The sequence below is a fragment of the Geospiza fortis genome, unplaced genomic scaffold (assembly GCF_000277835.1).
Source record: "Geospiza fortis unplaced genomic scaffold, GeoFor_1.0 scaffold54, whole genome shotgun sequence".
NCBI lineage: Eukaryota > Metazoa > Chordata > Aves > Passeriformes > Thraupidae > Geospiza > Geospiza fortis.
This window is the reverse complement of record NW_005054301.1, coordinates 18,588,610-18,599,352: the sequence shown is the minus strand read 5'-3', so window position 1 is coordinate 18,599,352 and position 10,743 is coordinate 18,588,610. Positions and strand designations below refer to the sequence as shown.

Genomic DNA, 10,743 nt, shown 5'->3' with positions numbered 1-10,743 from the left:
CCGCTCGCTTCCGGCCCGCGCCCCGCCCTGCCGCCACCTCACTTCCTACAGGCGCTGAGGAACCGCCCCAGGCCGGGCCCCCCGCCGCACCGGCCCCGGCAAGCCCGGCGCGCAGAGCGCACGGGGCAGCACCTCGCAAAGAACACGCGGAGTGAGACCTTTCCGTCAGCAAGGGCCGGGAACCAAGACACGCGGGTGGGAACTGAGGAAAGGCAGCGATTGGGAGAGGCTGGCTGGACAGCAGAGTGAACACTCGCAGAGCCAGCCGCGAGGAATCGTTCAAAGGAAATGCAGCTTGACCTTTTTAACCTGGTGCCAGATAAAGAGAGGTTTTATAAGAAAATACACTTCTCGGCTCTTTTAAATACAAGTCATACATATGCCAGTAACCCTGTTTTAAAATGGTCCCACAAAAAAGGCGTTAAGTAAATAACTTAAGGGGACATTTATATTTCGAAATAAAAACAGTATTAAAAGTCAACATAGTATTTTTTCAAGAAGCCTCCAAGTACACCTGTGACTGGTTAGTCAAAAAAACAAAAAAGTCAATTCTAAATTTGAAACTTACCTTGCTATCCATATTTGAAGTATCATCCACAATTCCTTTTCAAGCGCATAATCAACTGGGTTAGTAACATATAGCAAATGCTATGATACATTATAACCACTCAATATAAAAAATGTAAAATCTGAGGGGCCATGCAATTCTGCATGTTGAAAACAATGTTGTATTTCAGTATTTGACTACCCTACAAGAAAATCTATGGTAAAATTAAGTGGGACAGAACTATTGCACCAAAAGTTTTGATGTAAGCATTGCAACGCAAACTGACATTCAATAGCTCACAGAAATACGAAATGCATTTAGAAGAAGTCATTTTTAGACTGAAAGTGATGTCTAACCATAAATAAAACTACTTGTAATTTAAAAAGGAGAAACAGCCAAACAAAAAACTCAACAACCAAACATGGGCATACAGCTGTACCAAACTATTTTCTATTATTAGTATCAGTTTGATTTACGATGAAATGTCTATTAAACAATACCTTATACTGCTCACACTGCATGACTGTGTACTAATTTTTAATTCTGTACTCAACGTTCCTACACCAGATAATGTACAGAATATGAAAAAGCGTGACTCAATTGAAATATAAAACCCAACAGATTGCAGTTTTCAGCATATCCACTTTCCAAAATACTACTCCTGCAAGCAGCTATCTAGCAATACTGTTTAATAAGAACATGAAAGGTCTAATTCCCTCTCAATAATAGGAAAGCATTAGTAGTAAGACACAGGAGTTCACTAAGAAGCTAAACTCACTGTTTAGGGCCTTTCCCCTGCCCACATTTAGAGCCATGACCATCTAGCTAGATCATTATTTTTAGTACAGGTTCCTGCCTAAAGAGAAGGAAACAGCTAAGATTAAAAAGACCAAATCAGCAGGTGAGCAGGTTAAATACTCTAAGAACAAAATAAGACTCTAACCAACTTAGAAGATAATATAAAAATATATATTTCTTGGTAATGGATCTTACTTGCTCCTTGTTTCCCATTTCTTTTCAGTGCATATTAATGAAGAAAAATGATACTTTGATTTTGAACACTGAAAGGTAGTTACACAAAATGATTCTCAGGAGAATAAGAGCATGTGTTATGTCAAGTTTTAAAGCCTTATTCCACTGTAAGGTCCAGATAAACAAGTACATCCAGTTCTGTTGTGTAAGTACTGGTATTTTTTCATTACATGGTGTGTGGAACTTCTGGAGTAACTTTCCCTCACAGTATGGGTTGTACTATGGCATGATGTACTGAGTACCTTGTGGCAACATTTGTACTTTACTCATCCATCCCATTCTGAGCACACTCTCGATCTGTGTCTAACCTAACACAGAGTATTAAATCGCACATCCAGACAGTGAAGTGTGATAATACTGGCAAAAAAGGCTTTTTCTACCCCAGATTTTCCATATTTATCTTGAAATAATTCTGTTAGTGCATGTTGAAAGTTAACAAACAGAAGTTACTTTCTATGCTAAGAACTTCACCAGTACATAACTTGTGTTATACTCCCCAGCATCAATGGCACAAAATACAGTATCACTGAGACATAATAACAAAACTTGCAGTAAGAGGTAAAAGTAGAAGTGACTTTATACTTGCTGATAAGGAAAGAGGAAAAGCTGATAAGCCAAACCAGAGTTCATCTAGTGAACATTCCTTTCTTCTTCCACTACTCAAAAAGCTGAACTTCCACAAAACTGATTTTTTGATATCACAATGATTCTATATACTTACTTACTTACTATATACTTATTTACTTATTTAACACTCCAGTTTAGAGTTTATATGTCTTTCTCATCCCAGCACCATCAGTCTCCTTAAGAGAGTACAAGCTTATGTCCATTGCATACACAGCTTTAGTTTAGGGCAGAAATAAACTGAAGTTTCACAACTTGAGCTTTCTCTGAAGAATCCGGATGAGTAGGTTGGGCAATCTGTCACACAGTGGCATTACACTGTGTTTGTCACATTTGTCTTAACTACTACTCATGACAGAGAATGCCATTTACCAGGTCAAAACGCACTCGGGACATTCACTCTCCCTCTTCTCTGTATTTGCTACAAAACAGAGCAAGCTTTGAATTTATTAAGAATTTGAAAACTTTTTGGTAAATGGTGATGAACAACTGTATAGGAAGAACAGGGAAGTAATTTCTTAGGGTTGCAACCATCAAGTTGCAGAAAGAAATAGGAAGATTGCAACATGTAAGCATGCAAACCAGAACAGTCTCAGGCACATTCAAGCACAACATGAAAGTAACATCTGAGCATGACACTTCAAGTTAAAAAAGAACATTTGGTGGTGTGTAGTGCAGCACCACGGGGATGAGAAAGAACATACTGGGATCACATCTAAATTTGCAGAGTTCTAGTCACCTGACAGAAGCAGGAGGTAGTTTTAAACACCCCTCCCCCTCCCCCCCGCCCTTAATTTGGGAACACTTGATTCAGTAAGCAGTATTAAATACAATTGCATGCTGCATAAGACTCCAAAAGAATATCAACCCTTAAATCAAATATATACATTTTTAATATCTGAAATATTTACATGGTGGAACCTATACACGATCCCAATTTTTAAGAACAGTGTTTTCAAGTGTCCTCTCCAGATACAAACAACTAGTAACTCAAGGTCACAGTTATGTTTTCTGAACAGGTCAACCTGTATCCTTCAGTTAAATACAATACAGAGATACTGGAACACCTTTACTTAATTTGATATTAAGAATTTTGTTTCAAAAATTCAAAATAACCTTGAGACCGTTTGCTCCCTGGAACACAGTCCTCCTGCAATCAAAACAGCTCACAGCACATTATAGATTTGACTTCTTACCCAGGTATGAGATAAAAAAAATGCAGTTTACAGTACATGTCATCATTTATACCATACCAGTCTATTTATAAAAAAAACATACAAACAAGGCAGGAAAATATTACCCTCTTTTTGTGGACAACAGACTGCATACAGTAGAAAACAAAAGTCAGGGCTAGTTTAACAGTATGGATAAAAACAAGATTTCAGCTTTGTTTGACAACTTATGTTTTAGTTTACATGGTTGTTTTTTTTTTTTTTTTTGAAAGAGACGGTTGCATCCAAACAGGGCTTTTTGTTTTGCTTCTAAATACTAAAAAAAAAGTTTTAAAAAATAGTTTCTTCTTAAAAAAGCTGTCTGATTATTTTGGAGACAGAAGGGATAGTAGGTAGGGCTAGAATGAAATCAAGCAGAAAAAAAACCTCAAAAACCATTAGGTAGCACTTACTGAATTTAGGTCCTGCTCTTGGTTTAACTGAGCAAATAAAAAACTTCCTGTGATTTGCACTTTCTGGGAAAGAAACAGAACATCTGCAAGAGATTAGGTTCCCAGCTTCATTAGTAACTCTTAATGGGCAACAAAGTACCAAGATTACTATGGGTTCACATTAGAAAGAGAAGTTTGAAGGAACTCCTTTTCCAGTCAGATGAAAAGATCAAATGACCACAAAAAGCTGTTATGTGAAAACAGCTAAAGACACTTATTTTTAAATTGTATTTTGATCACTTCTTAAATAAAAAAGGGGAAGTATGCTCCCAAAAAAAGACTGATAAACTTGCAGTAAAATCCTTTGTCTTCATCTGTAACTGATATAGTTCCACATTAAGTGCAAATGTTTTGCAAAACAGGGGAATTTTTTTTCTTAATATTTACAAGAATCAGAGTAACATAACAAAATTACCAAAGAGCATGTACAGTAGCTGCAGCTTATAAAACATACCGGTAATTGTACCTCATGTATTATAAAGAGAACCAATGCAGGATTTGATAACTAATTGAGAAGGGTAAAAGGGGCCTCAGAGCAGAGGACAAAAAAATTCACATTTTCTACATAAAAAAATACAGGTCTCAAGTCTCTGAGAACAGAGAAAATTTGAAGTCTCTGAACGATGGGGGAAAAAAAAGCCCAAAATTGAAATGGAACCCTAGAAGCAAGGAGAGTGCTTTATTTCACTAGGCCAATCTTCTTTGCTTCAGTCTCGTATATCAACAACCTCCACATTTTGACTATGAAAACTTCAGCTTCTTCATCTAGTACCTGTAGGAAATACACATTTTACAGATTATTTTTTAGGCTATGCATTCCAGTTATAAGACTAATTATAGATACATCAGAAAAAAATGGATATAGCGTAACACAAGTCCCTCAGAGAGGGAACGAATGAAACTCTGGCAAGTTTGTCTGTCCAGCATCAGTGACCTGACCAGGCTCTAACCACATACTTTTATAGTGCAGCTGTTGAACACTTACAGGTAGAAGCATCAGTAAACTAGTATCCAAAAGTGGTTTGGGAAGAGGCAGAGAAATAGCAGGCTTGGAAATAATGTAAGAACGGGACATTCACATGTGGTGTCTTCCCTTAAATTAACTCCTAATCGCTGCTCATTTTCATTTGGAACTTCCTTGGATATTTGTTAAATAAACCCTCAAAGGATTTCTCTTCCCTGAACTTATTATATAGGCTTTTCTTGAATCTGTACAAACTTTTAGCGTGCATCTCTCCAAAGTTCCCCAAGTCACCTACTAGTCATACCAAAAACAATCTACTATCTTGCACTATGCATGTGGCTCCTATCAACTTTGCCTCCAAGTTTCCTTACAGGAAGAGAGTGGATTAGTTTTTATTCACCTTTCAGTGTATGAAAACATGGTGGAACACTAGCATTATTTCATAATGTTTCTCTTTTCCAACACCAGGCAAAAAAGAGCTTTTATTTTTCTACAGAAAATCACCCTTTGCTCATTAATTAGGAAAAGACCCACTAAACCACTAATAAAAATCTATTCGTAAGAGCGAGAAGGCATAAAACTTTTTATTTCTGATATAGTTCTGTTATTGTTGATTTTGATATCTACTACTGGGGACAAAAATTTTTTTCCACATTTTTGAGTACTGAGAAGTTCTGAAGAGGGGTCAGTAATTTGTACCTAGGTGCTGTAACACAAAGTAATGCCTGTGCTAGCATGATGTGCTTAATAATTTCTAACACATGTTTTCTATTATGGACTCTTGCTATTCTGCATAATAGACTTTTAGCTTCAGTAAAATGTAGAAGGTATATCAGTTACAGAATTTCTGCTTACCATGGCAACATCATCCAGTATGCTCTGAGGTGAGCTGTGAGCCATAACCTGAAAGAAACAAATCTTTTTAGACAGAAAACTTAGAGTAAACCCTATACAAATTTTTCGAGAAAATCCAGCTATGTCCAAGGAATTCTGAAAGCTCTGCACGCGCAAGAAGTATTTGCAGTTCATCAGGTTCCAGTACGAGTCATGGCAAAAATTAGCATTAAACTGCATCGGAATCCATCATAGTGAGTCCTAGTTTATGGCCAATTACTGAGGAACAAGTTCCAGGAAGCTCCAGAGATTCACGTGTCCTGCATTTACCAGCTATTCTTGTATCTCCAATTATGTTTTCTTAATTTAAAGAAAAAACTTCCCTTCCTTCAACAATAAGCTGCTAATGGAAGACAAAGGCAAAATTCTGCCTGTATCACTCCTCCTAACTGGATTTCTCATCTACCTGTTAAGTATTTAATTTTTTTTCCAGAACCAAGTAAGTTGTCTTTCAATACCACAGAGTTCCATTTATTTACATATATACACATACCCATATATAATGTAAGGATGAAAAATATTCAACTTCTGCTTTTGACTTTCTGCAAATCAACTGTGTCACAAAACTCTCAGGACTTGCTTTGCCTCTCTTATGGTAGCCCCAAGATAAACCATTATAAACACAAGTACAGGAGTCACTGTTGCATTTTAAATAGGGAGTAAAGCCCTAACTTCACAGAGAATGCAGAAGATACGAACCTTAGAGCAAACAAAGTCAACTAGTGTGGCTTCTTCTTCACCAATATATTCTATTATTTTCTTATTAATCCATGGTCTAATTCGACGTTCCATTAGTGTCTGGAAAAAAACCACAAAACCAAAATTAATAATTACCTTAAGCTTCACTCTGTTGTAAGAGCTGCCCAATAGGTATCTAGAAGAGTCAAACAGCTATTTAGCAGAAAATACATTTTGCTCTCAATGATACAACCCTCAGAGATTTGGCATCTGCAAGTATTTCTGAGAGCTACCCAAACATTTTACAGTCTTTTTTCCTCCTTCCATAAAACTGCTTGATAATTTGTAGTGGCAGTTCGAGGGAAACCAAACAAAAATAAGCAGCCATACTTCAGACTAAGGATTATGTATGAACTATAAATATAGGACTTAAGTTTGACTCCACTTGATGATGATACTCCAATCCACTGGGGTCCCAGTAACCTTGCTTTTCTATTGAATTATAATGTTTACTTGGAAAAATTAAGCCTTTTTAAAAATGGTTAAATGAATCAACTTACTGAATCCACAATTGACCAGTCAAGAGGATAAGCAAAGAGCTCTGGTTTTGCTGTGGGTATCTTCTCAATGAGACTCTTAATGTGCTTGCGCTTTTCTTCTGTATTGACACTGCCTTTGATATTGCTTTTATCTTCTTCTCCATAATCCAGGGGAACAAGTTTCCTTTTCCGGGGCACATCATCGCTGTCTTCATCATCAAATTTATTGAAAACGCTATCCACAGCAAGTTTCTTCCTTTTTACAGCATTGGGCTGATTAGGACTGTTGCAGGCACCTACAATCCAAAAGGCAGAGTAATATATTCATCAACTGCAACTAGTCTGCTCTTCCCTCATTACTTGAGGAATATTACTTTATACGCTACATAAACGTCTATGAATGCTTGGTATTGGCTTTTCATCTCTCAAACTCTGTTACAAAAGTGGCAAAAGAGGTAAAGATATTTAATGGAGTGTGCTCATGACTGACCTATCTGAAAAATAAGGTCTTCTTCCTCTGCCCTGAAACCAATTAGCACTCTCCCTGAGAGAAGACTATAGTTGAGCCCCAGCCTCAGCAAAGGTAGAGCACAGAGTGAAAGGCTGCAATGCGTAAGAAAAGCATTCATCAGACTAAGATCATACAGTCTCCCATCATTCAAGATATAATACAGTGTGAGCTCAAAGTGCAGCCCAGAATAACTCAATCAAAATAGAAAATAATAAACACACAAACCTTCTGGAATACAAATGTTCTTAGTTCTGCTGCTCACAAATAAATTTTTTAAAACAGCAGGAAATTTCTACAGTACTAAGGAATTCTAGGCTCAAATTTCACTCACAACTGCCATCAGTTTATTGTTATATTCTAACAGGAAGAAAAAAAACCTAATTTTCGTTTTCTTTAAAAGGGTCTTAAATAAACATAAGAACTACCTAGGTCTTAAATTTAACATATACTTACACCAATGAGAAGTAGCAATGAGTTTCAAAGAGATATTTACAGATATACTAAGGTGGAAAGGCATGTGAAAATAGCCAATCCCAGCTCAGAACATTCCTACAAAAATTAGCACTTGAACATGCCTAAACTTCACTCCTTTTTTGGCCTCAAGGTTTTGGATGAAGAGAGCTCTATAACGTGTATCTTCTGGATATGCCAACTCAGGCACAGCATCTGGATAACAACTACTTAATATAAATACATCAAACCATCCGACATATTTGGAAAACCATGTGGCTACTCAGTTTGACAATCTTTATTTTGATCCTATAAGGAAGACTGAAATAAAACTTAAACTTGCCCAATTTGAGGCTGAGTCCAATTTTGGGCCGATGTTCCTCCAGTTGCTGTTGTTCAGGTGAATTTTCATGAGGGATAATAATGCCACAGGGAGATTCATCACCAGGTGTGTTAGGAGTTGCATTTCCACTAGCTGAAGAGACAGATGGAGCAGAACTGATGGGTCGTAAAGTTGGTTTAAGGCAGGGCTTTTGTTCAGGCTCCTCCTCCTCTTCCTCTGGTTCTTCTCTTTTTTCTTCTTTTTCTACCTTGTCTTCCTCTTCCTCCTCGGATTCTGGCTCTTGTTTTATTTGTGGCTGCCTACGCCGCTCAGCCTCCTGCTCCATCTAAAATGAAACAGATAATTAGCAAAAATAGAAGCTCTCTCAAAACCAGTACTGTTTGAAAAGAATCCAAAGATCCTCTTCTTTAGAAGGCTGTTAGTCAAGAAAAAGAACCTTAACTACTGGCATTCTTGTAAGGAATCTTGATTAATTCAAATTTGTTTTCAACTCCATCAAATTTGGATGTTGATCTGGGAAGTTTTTTTGTTTTCATTGTTCCTACTGGACTGCCTATCTGAACTTCTTTATAAGAAAAAACAAATAGAGATAATAGTAAATATCAGGTCTCTTACACCAATTTTGCTCAAAACAACCAGAATACAAAGGACTCATTTTCCTGTCAGACCAACAGCAACTCACCCTCTGGAGTTCCGCATCTGGATCTGGATGTCCTTCAGCCAGAAGACGCTGCCTAATTTCTTCTAATTCTTCCTTTTCCCTTTTCCTGTCTCGTTCATCTGCTTCCATCTCCTTCTCCCTGTCTCTTAGCCTCTTCTGAAGAGCACTACCCCTATAAAATATACATATTTTTTATTGAGACAACATTTCAATGAGGGGCTTGTACCACAATACAAGAAAAACTTCACGCAGATATATCCCCCACTAAATGAAAATAAGATTTGTAAGAGCGTCTGGTATCCTCTGTTTTGGTAACATTAGAATCTTAAGATATGAGGTCTCAACCTTACTGTATACAGAATCTACCCCACCACATGAAACAGAGGTAGAGAATGTGGCTGCTGATCTCTTTAGAGAAAGAATTTTTATAGATATTTGGCCAGAACCACTTCTGCTAAATTCTTTTTATGCAAATGTTAGTTAGTCCCATGCTGAAGGATGTTCCCAATCATTTACATTAACCAGCTTGTTCTTCATATTATTTACAGCTTCTTTGCAGTGAATTATTTTAGAGGCATGCTGGTTCCCTTCTCCCTGCTCCCCGCAACTTATTTTGACATTATACTGACCTCTGCCCTGCCTCACAAAAGTAGTCATTGGAATGAGCAGTTATTCCCAAGCATTAACCAGCAGAAGTAAGGAGCTTCCCTTTTCACTCTGCCACTTATGAAGTGACACAAAAATAATTAGGTAATTATTGCCACATTAACCTTACAATGCAACATTGCCAGGCAAATATAAACTCCATAAGCCCCTGCCAACAAACCCTACAATTGTGTTTTAAAAGTAAATGGACATTTTTTTGTTAGGAATACAAAGACATACCTGTAGTATTTTGGATCATCTCTGTCATCATCATAATCTTCTAAGAATTCTTTCAACCGTTTGGCTTCTTTTGCCTGCAAAGAATTGAAACATAAATAACGCTTTCTGGTTTCCTTTCCAGGGTTTAAAATTTATTAATGTTATTAGCAAGTTAATTGCAGATCTACTCTGCTTTAAACTAAAATACAGAGTTTTCCAAACAGAAAATGGAAAATTTTGGTATTGCATCCAGAGGGTCCACTGGTATTGTGTCACTGATTTGCATATATATATATACACACACATATACACCCCCACCCACATATATATATATATTTATTTGGTTTATTTTGTTTTGCATTACAGATTAAGAGGATCAGAAGTTCCTTTTCTCCAAATCCTTTAAGTCTGCTACTGAGTATTTTAACATGGCAACCTAACTGTATTTTACCAGTACTGCTTTGTTTCAAGAGCTTTTTTAAGACAGTCATGCACAGAAACAAATCTGATGGCTGCTCCTAGGATAAGCAGCCTCCTATTGTGGTACTGAAAAAAACCATGTGGCACCAAAGTACCAGCTTACGTGGTATTAATGTGCAGGCAAAGGAGAAAGAGAGGAAACTCGCCCCACTGTAGGGGACGAGGGAGAAAGAGAGGAGACACTTTCTCCCCCTCTGATAAAAGGGGCAAAATCCTCAGTTTTTTAAGGGAAATTAAATTAGGACCTTCTAACCTGTATTTAAGCAATATCCTTAAACAAACAACAATATATTTCTGTGCTAATGACTTTGAGAAACAAATTATGATTATGGTTGTAATTTCAGCACAAAATGAAACACTGTTTTCGATAACTGCAATCCACAGCCAGCATGTAGGAGGATTTGGAATGAAAAATATTGAGTCAATTTCAAACATTTTTTCCCCCACTCATGCATTTAGAGGGAAAACCCGGATTTCACATGAAACGATGTAT

At 37.1% G+C, this 10,743-nt stretch overlaps 1 protein-coding gene across 2 annotated transcripts in view; it reads right to left on the bottom strand.

Moving 5' to 3' along the window:
• Positions 1-3,078: 3,078 nt before the first annotated feature.
• The window catches only part of RBM25 (RNA binding motif protein 25), a 32,285-nt gene continuing 24,620 nt past the window's right edge, over positions 3,079-10,743 (bottom strand). For both annotated transcript variants that reach the window (XM_005417556.3, XM_014310919.2), the window contains 7 exons: positions 9,792-9,865; positions 8,928-9,078; positions 8,246-8,570; positions 6,963-7,237; positions 6,424-6,522; positions 5,686-5,733; positions 3,079-4,638 (listed from right to left, as the gene is read on the bottom strand). In XM_005417556.3, the coding sequence (XP_005417613.1) occupies positions 4,546-4,638; positions 5,686-5,733; positions 6,424-6,522; positions 6,963-7,237; positions 8,246-8,570; positions 8,928-9,078; positions 9,792-9,865 (1,065 nt within the window). In that variant the 3' untranslated portion in view covers positions 3,079-4,545. The remainder of the gene's footprint in view (positions 4,639-5,685; positions 5,734-6,423; positions 6,523-6,962; positions 7,238-8,245; positions 8,571-8,927; positions 9,079-9,791; positions 9,866-10,743) is intronic.